The sequence below is a fragment of the Schistocerca gregaria genome, chromosome 9 (assembly GCF_023897955.1).
Source record: "Schistocerca gregaria isolate iqSchGreg1 chromosome 9, iqSchGreg1.2, whole genome shotgun sequence".
NCBI classification, from domain to species: domain Eukaryota; kingdom Metazoa; phylum Arthropoda; class Insecta; order Orthoptera; family Acrididae; genus Schistocerca; species Schistocerca gregaria.
In genome coordinates, this window is record NC_064928.1 from 220,286,711 (window position 1) to 220,300,448 (window position 13,738).

Below are 13,738 nucleotides of genomic sequence, written 5' to 3' on the forward strand. Positions count from 1 at the left end.
AAGTAGCAGATATGGTACTGCGAGAAGAATTTGACAGAGCCCTGAAATATCTAAATCAAAACAAGGCCCTGGGGGTAGATGATATTCTGGCAGAACTACTGATAGCCTTGGGGAGAGCCAGCCATGACAAAACTCTTCCATCTGGTGTGCAAAATGTATGCGACAGGTGAAATACTCTGAGTTCAAGAAGAATGTGGTAATTCCAATTCCAGATAAAGCACTTGCTGAGAGGTGTGAAAATTACCGAACTATCAGTTTAATAACTCATGGTTGCAAAATACTGAAACAAATCCTTTACAGCCAAATGGAAAAACTGGTAGAAGCTGACGTCGGGGAATAGAGAGAAAGCTTTTGACAGTGTTGACTGGAATACTCTCTTTCAAATTCTAAAGGTGACAGGGGTAAAATACAGGGAGCGAAAGGCTATTTGCAACTTGTACAGAAATCAGACGACAGTTATAAGAGTCGAGGGATGTGAAGGGAAACAGTGGTTCAGAAGGGAGTAGGATGGGGTTGTAGCCTATCCTCGATGTTATTCAGTCGGTACATTGAAGAAGCAGTAAAGGTTACAAAAGAAAAATTTGAAGTAGGAACTAAACTTCAGAGAGAGGAAATAAGAAATTTAAGGTTTGCTGATGACATTGTAATTCTGTTAGTGACAGCAAAAGACTTAGAAGAGCAATTGAATACAATGAACAGTGTCTTGAAAAGAAGAACTGAGGAGACAAGAAATTTGTGGTACAACATGACCAAAAGAAGGTATTGGTTGTTAGGACACATTCTGAGACATAAAGGGATCACCAATTTAGTACTGGAAGGAAGTGGGGGAGGGGGGGCGGGGGTCATTGAGGGAGACCAAGAGATGAATACTGTAAGCAGATTTGAAAGGATGTAGGTTGCAGTATTGGGAGATGAGAAGGCTCACACAGGTTAGAGTAGCATGGAGAGCTGCATCAAACTAGTCTTTGGACTGAAGACCACAACAAACACAATGGAAGTTACTCTTTTGAATTCTGTAGAAGTTATGGATGAAATATAGCAATTGCAAGGTTATTTGTTTATGAGGGAGGTTGAAATTGAGAAGGAAATGAGGCAGGATTGTAGGCTACTATTCAATATGTATAGTAAGCAGTTGTTCATGTTATTAAGGGAAGTAAAAATTTAATTGTGATATGGACTGGAATTCGACAGTAGAAATAGGGAAATAGTAGGAGAATGTGGATTAGGATAAAGAAATGACAGGAAGCTTACTGGTAGAATTTTGCATGGAGCATAATTTAATCGTCACTGACACTTAGTTACATGTCAGAAGAATGTGTAAAACGTGGAAGGGACCTAGAGACATTGGAACATTTCGTATAGGTTATATAAATGGTAAGACAAAGATTTTGCAACCAGATTTTAAAGTATAATTCATTGGTTATGAACTGCAGATTAAAACTGAAGAAATTGGATAAATGTAGGAAACTAAGGAGATAGATCCTGGCTAAATTGGAAGAACCATTGGCTGCGGAGAGTTTCAAAATAGTGTTAGGTAATGATTAACTGACACAGGCATGGTTAAGGAACCTACAAGGTGTTTCAAAAATACTTTTATCAATTTTGGGGAGACGTTCCTTACAAAAAAACTAGAAAAACATGTCCAATAAACATGTGCTCTAAAATGCATACCCTAAGAGCTGTGAGCACTTCCTCATCTTTGCTGCTGTGAAACACATCTTTCTATTGAAAAAGTGCTCCTAGCTCTTAAGGTATGCATTTTAGAGCTCACATTTACTGAACTATTTTTCCATACTACCCCCCACCAAAATATGGAAAGCAAAGAGCTTGCAGTAGACGTGATGTTTCACAGTATCGAGGATGAGCAAGTGTTCGTCTCTCTTAAGGTATGCATTTTAGATCCCACGTTTTTTAGACATTCTTTTCATGTTTTGGTATAATTAAACTGTCCCAAGTTGTGTAAAAGTTTTCTCAAAACACCCTGTATACTACTAAATGGCTAACCTGGTCCATGTTGCATGGTCTCAGTTGCAGGTTGCCTTCTAGCGGCTTTCAGAATCAACAAAAAATGTAATTTGCAGTATTTCATATACTTATTGACTGTCATAATCTGCTCATTAAGAGGTATAATCTTGTGTTAATGGTTTAACACAGTGGGACAAGTATTGCAGTTAGAAACAGTGTGTACCGTATTTATTGAAATCTAAGCCGCACCTGAAAAATGAGACTCGAAATCAAGGAAAAAAAATTTTCCTGAATCTACGCCGCACCTGAAATTTGAGATTCGAAATTCAAGGAGAGAGAAAAGTTTTAGACCGCACCTCCAAATCGAAACAAAGTTGGTCCATTGTAATATGAGACACAATTTAGGTCAAAAGGATGAAGATACAGCTACAGTAGTTTGGTTCAAGTTGTAAGCTTAACAGTTAAGCTTTACCAAGTAGCCATTGCTATGTGCCAGGTGCTCCATCCTTATTTGTATGGGTACCCTTCCTTTTTCACGTTTGAATCTATTGCTTATGTTGCTTTGATCTGATAAGTGCCATGCTCTTTGTTACAAGTGTTTACGTCACTCTAAGCTGAAGCTGAAACTCCATTATTTTAATGTGTCATGCATTGTTTGTCTCATTCTGATAGAGTGTTTATGACCTGTCGTTGCTCGTGGCATGGCTTGCTTTTGTGGGCGCTACTGCGGTTTACAATAAAAAAAAAAGAGAGGAATTGTCTTATAAGCGAAACAATGGCAAGAGACTGCTATTTGTTGTTACTTATACTGCTGCTTTCTTTGATAATGATCAACAAGAACACCAAATAATAGACTGTGTATGATAGATGATGTTCTGAACGAGGGTTTAGCGAAAATTTTTCTCCGTTTGAAAATCTTTGCAGAAGCCTCTTTAGTACATTACATGCTGCATAGAAATTAGGGTCATCTTAGATTTAAAAATCTAGTCAGTTACCATGCTTCATTTCTGACTGCATCACTATTCAGTACAAGAAAAATACGAATATAAACATGACATGATATGTAATATTCTTCCGCGCTTGCTGTTGTCTCACTCTAGTTTCATAGTTTATTAGGCAGACAGGATTTAAATGAGATAGCAGCAAACACAAAGAGTACATGGCATAATGTTCACATTCTTCTACCTTTTCTTTTAATTTATTTACTGATGCAGAGGTTTTGGCGCCAGTATTTATCTTTGTGCCTGCAAAGCATCCCTGTGTAGCGCCACATATATTCGACGGCAGAAGTTAGTTGTGGCAGCACCTACCAACATTTTTCAGAACTTCCGCTTACTTTGCACTTGATTCTAAGTCGCAGGCGGTTTTTTGGATTACAAAAACCAGTAAAAAAGTGCGGCTTGGATTCGAGTAAATGCAGTACATCTTGAGGCGCTGTAGCTCATCAAGTGAAAATTACCCAGACTATGTTCATCCAGTGTTTCGAGAATAAGAGCACTTAGTGACTTGCAACAAGTTTTAATCATAATTTCAAACTGTTTATCACTTACATGCTTAAGGGCATATATTTAACACATTTGGGGCTAACTCATGTTTAACTTAATCAGAGGTTTGAAGTTGCTTGATACATATGAGTTCGATTATTTAAAGAATCGGGACTTTAATGGTACAGTGGAAGACACATGAGTAGCTTTGAGGGATGAAATTTTGAAGGCAGCAGAAGATTAAAGAGGTGAAAAGATGAGGCCAAGTAGAAATCCTCAGATAACATGAAAGACTGAATTGAATGGAACTGATAAAGATGAGACAAGTAAAAGAGAATGTAGATGCCTAAAAATGAGTGCAAAATGACAAACCAGTAATGACTAGAGGAGAAGTGCAAAGCTGTCGAAGTGTGCTTCATTGTGGAAAAGATAGGCGGCCCCTTTATGAAAATCGAAGAAACCTCTGGAGAAGATGTAAGCATCTGTACGAATATCACAAGCTCAGATGGCAACCCCATATTAAGCAAAAAAGGGAAAGCTGAAAGATGGAAGAAATATATAGGGGGCCTATACAAATGAAAGAAATTTACAAAGACTATGTTATGGAAAGGGGCATGGATGTAAGTGAAGATGCAGATATGTTACTGCGAGAAGAATTTGATGGAGCACTGAAAGACTTGAAGCAGAATGGAGTAGATGACATTCGCTCAGAATTAATGAGATACTTGCTAGAGACAGCCATGTCAGAATAATGCCACCAGCTGTGCAATACATGTTAGACAAGTGGTACACTGTCAGATTTCAAGAAGAACATAATAATTCCTGTTCCGTAGAAGGTTGATACTGACAGGTATGATTACTATTGAACTATCAGTCCAAACTGGAAAATACTGACACGAATTATTTACAGAAGAATGCAAATGCTGGTAGAAGCTGGCTTTGGGAAAGATTTTGTTCTTTGTTGTCTAATTACATGAATGAGTTTGCAGTATTTCAGTTACACTGAATAAAAATATTTAGTTACAGACATTTATTTTGTTAGCAAGGTCTGAGTCATGATGACATCTGTCTACTGGATCCTCTAGTAGCCCCATATAATGTCTTACACAATTCAGAAGCTAAGCACTCTGACTGTCCAGTGACATTTGCCTATGGGGTCCTCTAGTAGTTTCATTTAATGTCTTACACCATTCAAAAGCTAAACATGTTTGCAATCATCTAAAACTGATTAGGTTCCAAAAATGACACAAGTTCTGAGCCACTGCCGCTTTCCATGGCAAATTTTGCCGTAATCACTGTTAGATTTGGAACTCGTGGACAAGACAGGAGCTGAGATTGAAAGAAGCAAAGCAAAAGGAGAATGCTTAACTCTGTTTTCAAATCTTCCTTCACAAAGAAAAACATGGGAGTATTGCCCTAATTCAACTCTTGTACCTCTGAAAAGTCATGTGAAATAGATATTAGTGCCAGTGACAATGAGAAACAGCTGAAATCATAAAATTGAACAAAGCTACAGGGCCTGATAGAATCCCTATCAGATTCTTTATCCAATTACAGCCACTCTGTTAACTATAATCTATCATAGATACTGTGCTCGGTAATTGGAAGAAAGCACAAGTCACACCCATCTAGAAGAGGAATAGTAAAGTGATCCACAAAACTACTGTCCAATATTCTTGACAGCGATTTGTTGCAGAATCTTAGGACATATCCTGAGCTCAAATGTAATAAGGTATCTCTAGCAGAATCACCTCCTCCATGTCAAGCAGCATAGATTTTGAAAACTTAGATCATGCGAAACTCAACCCGCACTTTTCTCACATGACATACAGAAAGCAATGGATCGAGGCAGTCAGGTAGACACAGTACTTCTTAATTTCTGACAAGAAGTTGACTGTGTACTTGTTATCAAGTTCAATTGTATGGGGTATCAGATGACATATGTGACTGGATTGAGAATTTCCTGGTACGGACACAGCACATTATCTCGGATGGAGGGTCATTGACAAATGCGTAAGTAACTTTGAATGTATCCCAGGGAAGTGTTTTGGATCCCTTGCTGTTCATGTTGGATGTTAGTGATCTTGTGAACTTAATACCAACCTCAGCCTTATTGCAGATGATGCAGATACCACAACAGAGTTCAGTCTGAATGAAGCTGTACAAATATGCAGTCAGAGCTTGATAAGATTTCAAATAAGTGCAAAGATTGGCAATGTGCTTTAAGTGTTCATAAATCCAAAACTGTGTACTTCACAAAATGAATGAAAAAAAACTTAATATTCTATGAATAAAATCTTAGTTAATCACAGGTGGAATATGTAAATTATACAAATACTTGAGTGTAACACTTAATAGGGACATGAAGTGGAACGGTCATATAGGCTTAGTCTTTGGTAAAGCAGGACACATAGTTGGGTTTATTGGTAGAGAACTAGGCAAATGCAATCAGTCTACAAAGGACATTGCGTACAAATCACTTGTGTGATCCGTCCTAGAATTTTCCTCACGTGTGGGGGATCTGTGCCAAACAGGACTAGCAAAAGATACTGAATATACAGGGTGTTACAAAAAGGTACGGCCAAACTTTCAGGAAACATTCCTCACACACAAAGAAAGAAAATATGTTATGTGGACATGTGTCCGGAAAAGCTTACTTTCCATGTTAGAGCTCATTTTATTACTTCTCTTCAAATCACATTAATCATGGAATGGAAACACACAGCAACAGAACGTACCAGCATGACTTCAAACACTTTGTTACAGGAAATGTTCAAAATGTCCTCCGTTAGTGAGGATACATGCATCCACCCTACGTCACAAGGAATCTCTGATGTGCTGATGCAGCCCTGGAGAATGGCGTATTATCTCACAGCCGTCCACAATACGAGCACGAAGAGTCTCTACATTTGGTTCCGGAATTGCGCAGACAGAGCTTTCAAATGCCCCCATAAATAAAAGTCAAGAGGGTTGAGGTTAGGAGAGCGTGGAGGCCATGGAATTGGTCCACCTCTACCGATCCATCGGTCACCAAATTTGTTGTTGAGAAGCGTACGAACACTTCGACTGAAATGTGCAGGAGGTCCATCGTGCATGAACCACATGTTGTGTCGTACTTGTAAAGGCACATGTTCTAGCAGCACAGGTAGAGTATCTCGTATGAAATCATGATAACGTGCTCCATTGAGCGTAGGTGGAAGAACATGGGGCCCAATCAAGACATCACCAACAATGCCTGCCCAAACGTTCACAGAAAATCTGATGACGTGATTGCACAATTGCGTGCGGACTCTCGTCAGCCCACACATATTGATTGTGAAAATTTACAATTTGATCACGTTGGAATGAACCCTCATCCATAAAGAGAACATTTGTATTGAAATGAGGATTGACACATTTTTGGATGAATGAACCATTCACAGAAGTGTACCCGTGGAGGCCAATCAGCTGCTGATAGTGCCTGCACACACTGTACATGGTACGGAAACAACTGGTTCTCCCGTAATACTCTCCATACAGTGATGGGGTCAATGTTTCCTTGTACAGCAGCAACTTCTCTGACGCTGACATTAGGGTTATTGTCAACTGCATGGAGAATTGCCTCGTCCATTGCAGGTGTCCTCATCGTTCTAGGTCTTCCCCAGTCGCGAGTCATAGGTTGGAATGTTCCGTGCTCTCTAAGACGCCGATCAATTGCTTCGAACGTCTTCCTGTCAGGACACCTTAGTTCAGGAAATCTGTCTCGATACAAACGTACTGTGCCATGGCTATTGCTCCGTGCTAATCCATACATCAAATGGGCATCTGCCAACTCCGCATTTGTAAACATTGCACTGACTGCAAAACCACGTTCGTGATGAGCACTAACCTGTTGATGCTACGTACTGATGTGCTTGATGCTAGTACTATAGAGCAATGAGTCGCATGTCAACACAAGCACCGAAGTCAATATTACCTTCCTTCAATTGGGCCAGCTGGCGGTGAATCGAGGAAGTACAGTACATACTGACGAAACTAAAATGAGCTCTAACATGGAAATTAAGCTTTTTCGGACACATGTCCACATAACATCTTTTCTTTATTTGTGTGTGAGGAATGTTTCCTGAAAGTTTGGCCGTACCTTTTTGTAACACCCTATATAAAGAGAGGGGCAGCACGAATGCTTGTTTGACCCATGAGAGAGTGTCACTGAGCTGTTGAAAGAACTGAACTGGCAGATTTTTGAAAATAGACAAAAACTATCCTGACAAGGTCAGCTAACAGTGTTTCAAAAACTGGATTTAAGTGATGACTCCAGGAATATACTACAACCCCTACATAACACTCACATAGGAATCGTGAGGATAAGATTAGATTAATTACAGCGTGCACAGAGCATTTAAACAATGACTGGTACAGCTGGATGTACACTCTACCACGCACTTCACAGCGATTCGCAGAGTGTAGATGTAGATGTAAAACTTTGACTACCTACTTTTGTTACCTTATTTTTTCTGTACAGAATGACATACAGCATGGATTAATAAACTCACTATTTAACAATTCCATGTAATTTACCCTAATTTGCAGTATGACACTTATATGTGTAAATGAGCGGATCCATATTGCGTAAGAATTATAGTGTCCATATAGTGGAGATGTTGAGTCGCAGGTAGGCACAACAAAAGGACACTCACAATTACAGCTTTCGGCCATTGGCCTTTGTCAACAATTGCACGCATGCACACACACGTGCAAACGCAGCTCACACACACGACTGCAGTCTCAGTCTAATATTGTTACACTCCATCCTGGTTTTTCCATTGTTTAATTATGCTTTTCTAAATTTCTAACATATTCTACAAGCCTTAATTAGCCATTCTAGTTTATCTAAATCAATAAAATGCAGCCTTACCAATTTTCAAAGGATTATATAGTCTACAAAACAACATTTCAGTCTTACAACTGTTATAAGTAGACAGACATCGACCAATATTGGTAGTTCACTGTTAGAAAGCCATGCATAAGACCTGTGTTGAGTGCACTCCTTGTGTCAGCTCACTCCACAGTAGTACACGCTTTGTAGGTGAAAATATGCACACCGCTAACAGGAAGACTCATTAATAGTAGGATTTAAAGACTTTCAAGTGGTTATAATATCTCAAATTAAGGAACATTTTAATTGAAGTATGTTGTGATTGTTAGGAAGTGAGGAATGTTACTGTCATTGAAATGAGCTATTGTTGGACATGTCAGTTCTGTTTATGGGCTGACTTAATTGAATTACTATAGTGTATTTTTTATCTAATAAATTACTACTAGGTTGTGCTAAGTGTGCACTGTGACATTTTTGTGTAAATGTGGAGTTTGTTTCTTTTTGCCACATTTAAATAGTTAACTTAACCACTGGACTGTGACTGTTGGGTATTGCAAGTGCCGATCTGGTTCAGTGAGCTGATAAATTTTTGTAGTTGACTATCTCTTCACATTTCTCAATAAATGAACTTAGCAGAGAATAAATGTGTATGTTAGTGCAATCTAAAAGGTGTCGCGTCCATCTTTAACTAAACACCATCCCAGTTATGCGGTGATCAGGAGTGGTGCTAGCGAGGAGAGACTGTGAGAATCAGTTCAGTATAGCCATAAGCTGTTCAACAAAACCAAAAAGAATTTTCAGTCAGTGATCGACAGGAAAAGCCTTGTTCACTCACTTTTGGGGTGCAAAAATGATAATTTTGGAGCATTATATGGAAAGGGTATTAACAGTGACCAGTAATTTGTATTCAAATATGCTTCAAAATCACCTTCACCTTCCAGTCCAGAGTAACGATGTGGACTGTGACTGCAGGTGTTTTGTTACAACACAGCAGTGCTCATCCTTGTACTTCTCGTTCAGATATGGCAGAAATGTAGGCTGTGGAATTGGAATGTCTTGAACACCCGCATTACTCACCAGACATATTACTGAGTGGTTTTCATATGTTCAGACTGCCCAAGGAAGCATTGGGAAGCAAGCATATCAGAAGTGATGAAGAGTTGAAAACTGCAGTGCACGAATGTCTGCATCCTTGACAAAAAGAATTCATCTCAGTAAATTATTATTGTTTTCATTTGAATCAACCTCATAGAAGTGAATTTGAATTGTATTTAAAAAAATTGTCGATCCATCTAAAGTTTGCTGTTACTTTTGTATTGGGGAAATTAAGTAATGTGCTGTGTTTGGGCTTGTCGATAAGGGAAACAATAAATCGGCAACTTCGCATCACCACAGGAAGCCAAGTAATAAGCACTTAATTAGAGTTAGTGACTTAGCCAACAGGTTGTTAACCTACCGTATGATCAAAACGCGTGTGTAAGGCACAATATTATTACAAAAAACTTCAGTGATTCTGTGTGAACACTACTTTGTTACTACATTGTATGTTTTCAATACATTTGAGATTTCAGGTTTGAATTTTATCACGTGGTAAATGTTACACTTGTTTTTTCAGGAGGAAATGAATGTAGAAGCGGTGGCTGTTGGGGCTATACTCTCGGACTACCAACGGATACGTGTGGAGAATGTGTAAGTCAGTTTTCAGTTTTGACATTCTGAAAATTTTCCATGGGCTTATAACTGGGTATTATTTTTGATCCTATCAGTTCCCTATTTCTTATAATGTTGTCCATATGTGGATTTTTATTTAATGATTATGATACTTTTCTTATTTTCTCCCTAAATGAGTAATTTGAACATCAGTTAGAGAGATACATGAAGCTTGAATGATAAATAATGCCTTTGTGGACAGTACAGTGTCTGGGTGGGTATACTATAGTAAATGAAACACAGGAAGTTTATCTAGAATGTTCTCATAAATTGCATTCTTATTATTCAATGAGATCGTCAGATTACTGGAGACACTTTTGACAATGAAGAATGTGATTCATAAAGCTGTCACAGAAGAATGCAAATTTCTGTTTATGCAATCAGGATCTTGCCATCATCTGGATTTCTTCACAGCAGTGTCCCAAAAGGTCTTAATTTATTTTGGGGAACAGAAAAAAATTCACAAGGCATCAAATTTTATAGTTCCAGGACGTCAGCTTTACATTATATACCCACAGCGAGAGAATGGTAATGTCAACACAGCCATTATCGTAAACTATTACACTTCTTCAATAAATTGCAACTGTAGCAACTCATGCTGCTGTTAGGAACTGGATAACCACACGCCCCTTCAATTCCGTTGCTGAGCTCCCCTCACACTGCTCCCGTTCAGCCACAATAACTGCAACCAGTTACAGAATTCACATTATCCAAAATGTGGAAGTGGACACTCGATGGTGCGAGACAACACAGGAGTGTGTCCTGCGTTATGCATCTTAACGGAAACAGAGACACTATGAGTGATCTTTCAACATTGGCACCAATTTAATTACTTGTCGTAGTGGACAGTACTACAACAGTTACGTCTATGTGATTCCATAAATTCTTTGACAGTCAGTTACTTTCCTCTCTAAATTGTGGGTATACAGTGTCAAAAGCTTCAGTTTTCATAGAGAATGAGGCCCCTATCACGTGGTGAAAGGTAAACTACCTGTGAATTCAAATCTGTTCGCAATGTCCGTTGAAGAAATTTTGTCACATTGCTGTAAAACTGGCTTGATGGGAAATCCCCTAATAATGTACACTACTCAGCTTGTGGTTAATGTGATTTGTTACACATTCATTACCTCTGTTAACCCTATGATGAACAGCTTCAGCTCTTACAGAAGACATTTTGGATTTTTTCACAGGCAGGCACTTCCTGTGAGTGACAGTGGCAATTACAGGGCACGTTGATGTATGAAGTCTGACAAATGAATATTCCAGAGTTGGTATCAAATTACACAGTTAATGAACACAGTAAGTTTCACAGTTGATGATAATGCACACATGTCACTGAGGAATTAAAACTGTAATATAAAAAGGCAGTAGCCTTCCAATATTAAACAGTTGACAGATATGCGTGAACTGAACTTTGATCGAAAAGTATCACAGAAGTATGACATATAAAATTACTCCTACTTTGATTCATAGATGTTGTGCATATGTATGCTGATGATTGACTTGTTAAATACTTACTGTTATTGTGGTAGCTTACACAAGTCTTTTGGATAGACATTGTTTGTGTGCTTGTGGAGCTTGACTGAAGATTTTGGGTTAGGGTTGGCCTTATAAAGACTAGTGTGTCAACATTATAGTACTTGAGAAACTATGTAAAGATTTGACAAATTGTTAGATTAGATTTTTGCAACTGGTCTGAGCTATATATATCCACAATAATTTGATTCACGTAATAAACTGTGAGTTAAGGAAGCACCAAAGATGATAGAACTATTTATTGTGTCTACGCTGTGAATTCTGTAATTACAAGTATGGCAGCCATATTTAACCTTGTAATCATTTGTGATAATTTATGCAAATTCTTAATTAATGATTTAACTAATTAGTGAAGGGTGTTATTTGCTCCAGGAAAGTTCGATCAACAAAAGTATAAAGGCAAAAGCTGGAATCTAACAATTACAATGACTAAATCTGCAATAGGAAAGCTAAGTGTTTTCAAACCAGTACCAATTATCTTTTAAGTTCATTAGTTTCATGAAAATTAGAACATGTTACTGTATAAAGTCTGGAGTCTTAATTTTCTAATAATTAGTGTCAGTATTTCTAAGATTACCTGTTAGCTCATCCCACATCTTCTCTTACATGTCACATTGATAGGTTCAATTTCTCAATTGTTTTAATCAACAAAGTTTCTAATAAAACTGAATATACTATTGCAATTGGTGGATCAAACATTATTATAGGAATAATGCATTTGTATGAAACATAGTGCGAATAATGTTGGGACTGAAATATAAACAAACAACTGACTTCAGTGAAACTTTTTTTTTTATTTTGCAGTATAGTTCATTAATTTGCTTGGTCCAATGAGGTTCCAATGCTTTTATCCCACCTCGAAAATTAGATCCCTCCAGCTCTCAAAAACATCCCTCAGCTTTGATTGTTTGTAGAGAAAAATTTTGAGTTTGGGGAAGAAATATAAGTCTGATTGAGCCAAATCAGGCAAATATCATGGGTGTGGCAATAATTCGTGTCATACATTGTGCATTTTTGCTACAGCAGTGATACTTCTGTGTGGGCGCACATCTTCTACGTGAAATAGGACTTTCTTCCTTGCCGAACCTGGCCTGTTTTCATGTATCTTTTACCGTAGCCAGTCTAACGGGTTAGCGTGTATTATCCCATAATTTTTTGACCTGCAGGAAGGCAATTTATGAGCAGAATCCCTTTTGCATCCCAGAAAACTGATGCCACGACCTTTCCAGCTGAGCTTTTGCTTTCTTTGGTGATGAATACATGTGTCCATAGGTTTTACTGTTGTTTTATCTCTGGAGCATAGTAATGGACATAAGTTTCATCTGTGGTCACAAACCAACTTGTCGGTTGCTTTGAAGATGAACAAAACACTGTTTGGCCATTTCCATTATGGTGCACTTCCAATCTTGCATTAAGAGCCGTGGCACCCATCTAGCAGTTTCCATCTTCATAAATCATTACACAGGAACAACGATAGGGAAATGTCCATACCAGAGATCTCTACCATGAGCACTTAATGCATCATGTGTTTACTCATAAAGGATGACCTATTGTTACATGGGAACCTCATTGCACAAGCTCTGACATCTGGTGGCGATTCTGTGAACTTTTCAAGCTGCTCTCATACTACTTATTTGTGATGTAAATAGCCATGTTTATATGACAATTAAGAAAGAAAAAATACTAATAAATGTTTATGATGATCAGCTGCAATCCCAAAATCTCTGTGAGCAAAATAATAATTATTAACAAGAGTGCAATTAGCCAGTGAGGTGGTTCCAGCTTGCTCTTTTATAATGGGTGGTGTGTGCCGGGATGCAGTGAGCCACTCACTACAGCTGGTCTTTGTGGCACAGAATGTGGTAGCTGTTGTTCTGTTGTCATGTCGTTGTAGAGCTACACAGCTGCAAAGTACGGTATTTCGCTTAGAGCATCTACATGTAATTGGTGTTCTCATTACAAAGAAACACAAAATGCAGAAGAAAGTTCTATCTCTTTTCTCTTCATGAACTTGACATTAGAAGGAAGTTCTGACCTTTCTCCCTTCACGAACTTAGCATTCAGAGAAAGAAATTATAAACAAACATTAAATTTATCTAGCCTACACCCATTGCGAGGGACCACAAGCTCACATATGCCATTCTCATACATTCATCTTTCGACGTAATGTCAGATGACCGCTGTTACT

At 38.3% G+C, this 13,738-nt stretch overlaps 1 protein-coding gene across 1 annotated transcript in view; it reads left to right on the forward strand.

Annotated features, from left to right (window-relative positions):
* Nucleotides 1-13,738, forward strand: part of LOC126292005 (uncharacterized) — a 101,310-nt gene that overhangs the window by 17,918 nt on the left and 69,654 nt on the right. The window contains exon 3 of the mRNA XM_049985789.1: nt 9,920-9,993. Coding sequence (XP_049841746.1) covers nt 9,920-9,993 — 74 coding nt within the window. The remainder of the gene's footprint in view (nt 1-9,919; nt 9,994-13,738) is intronic.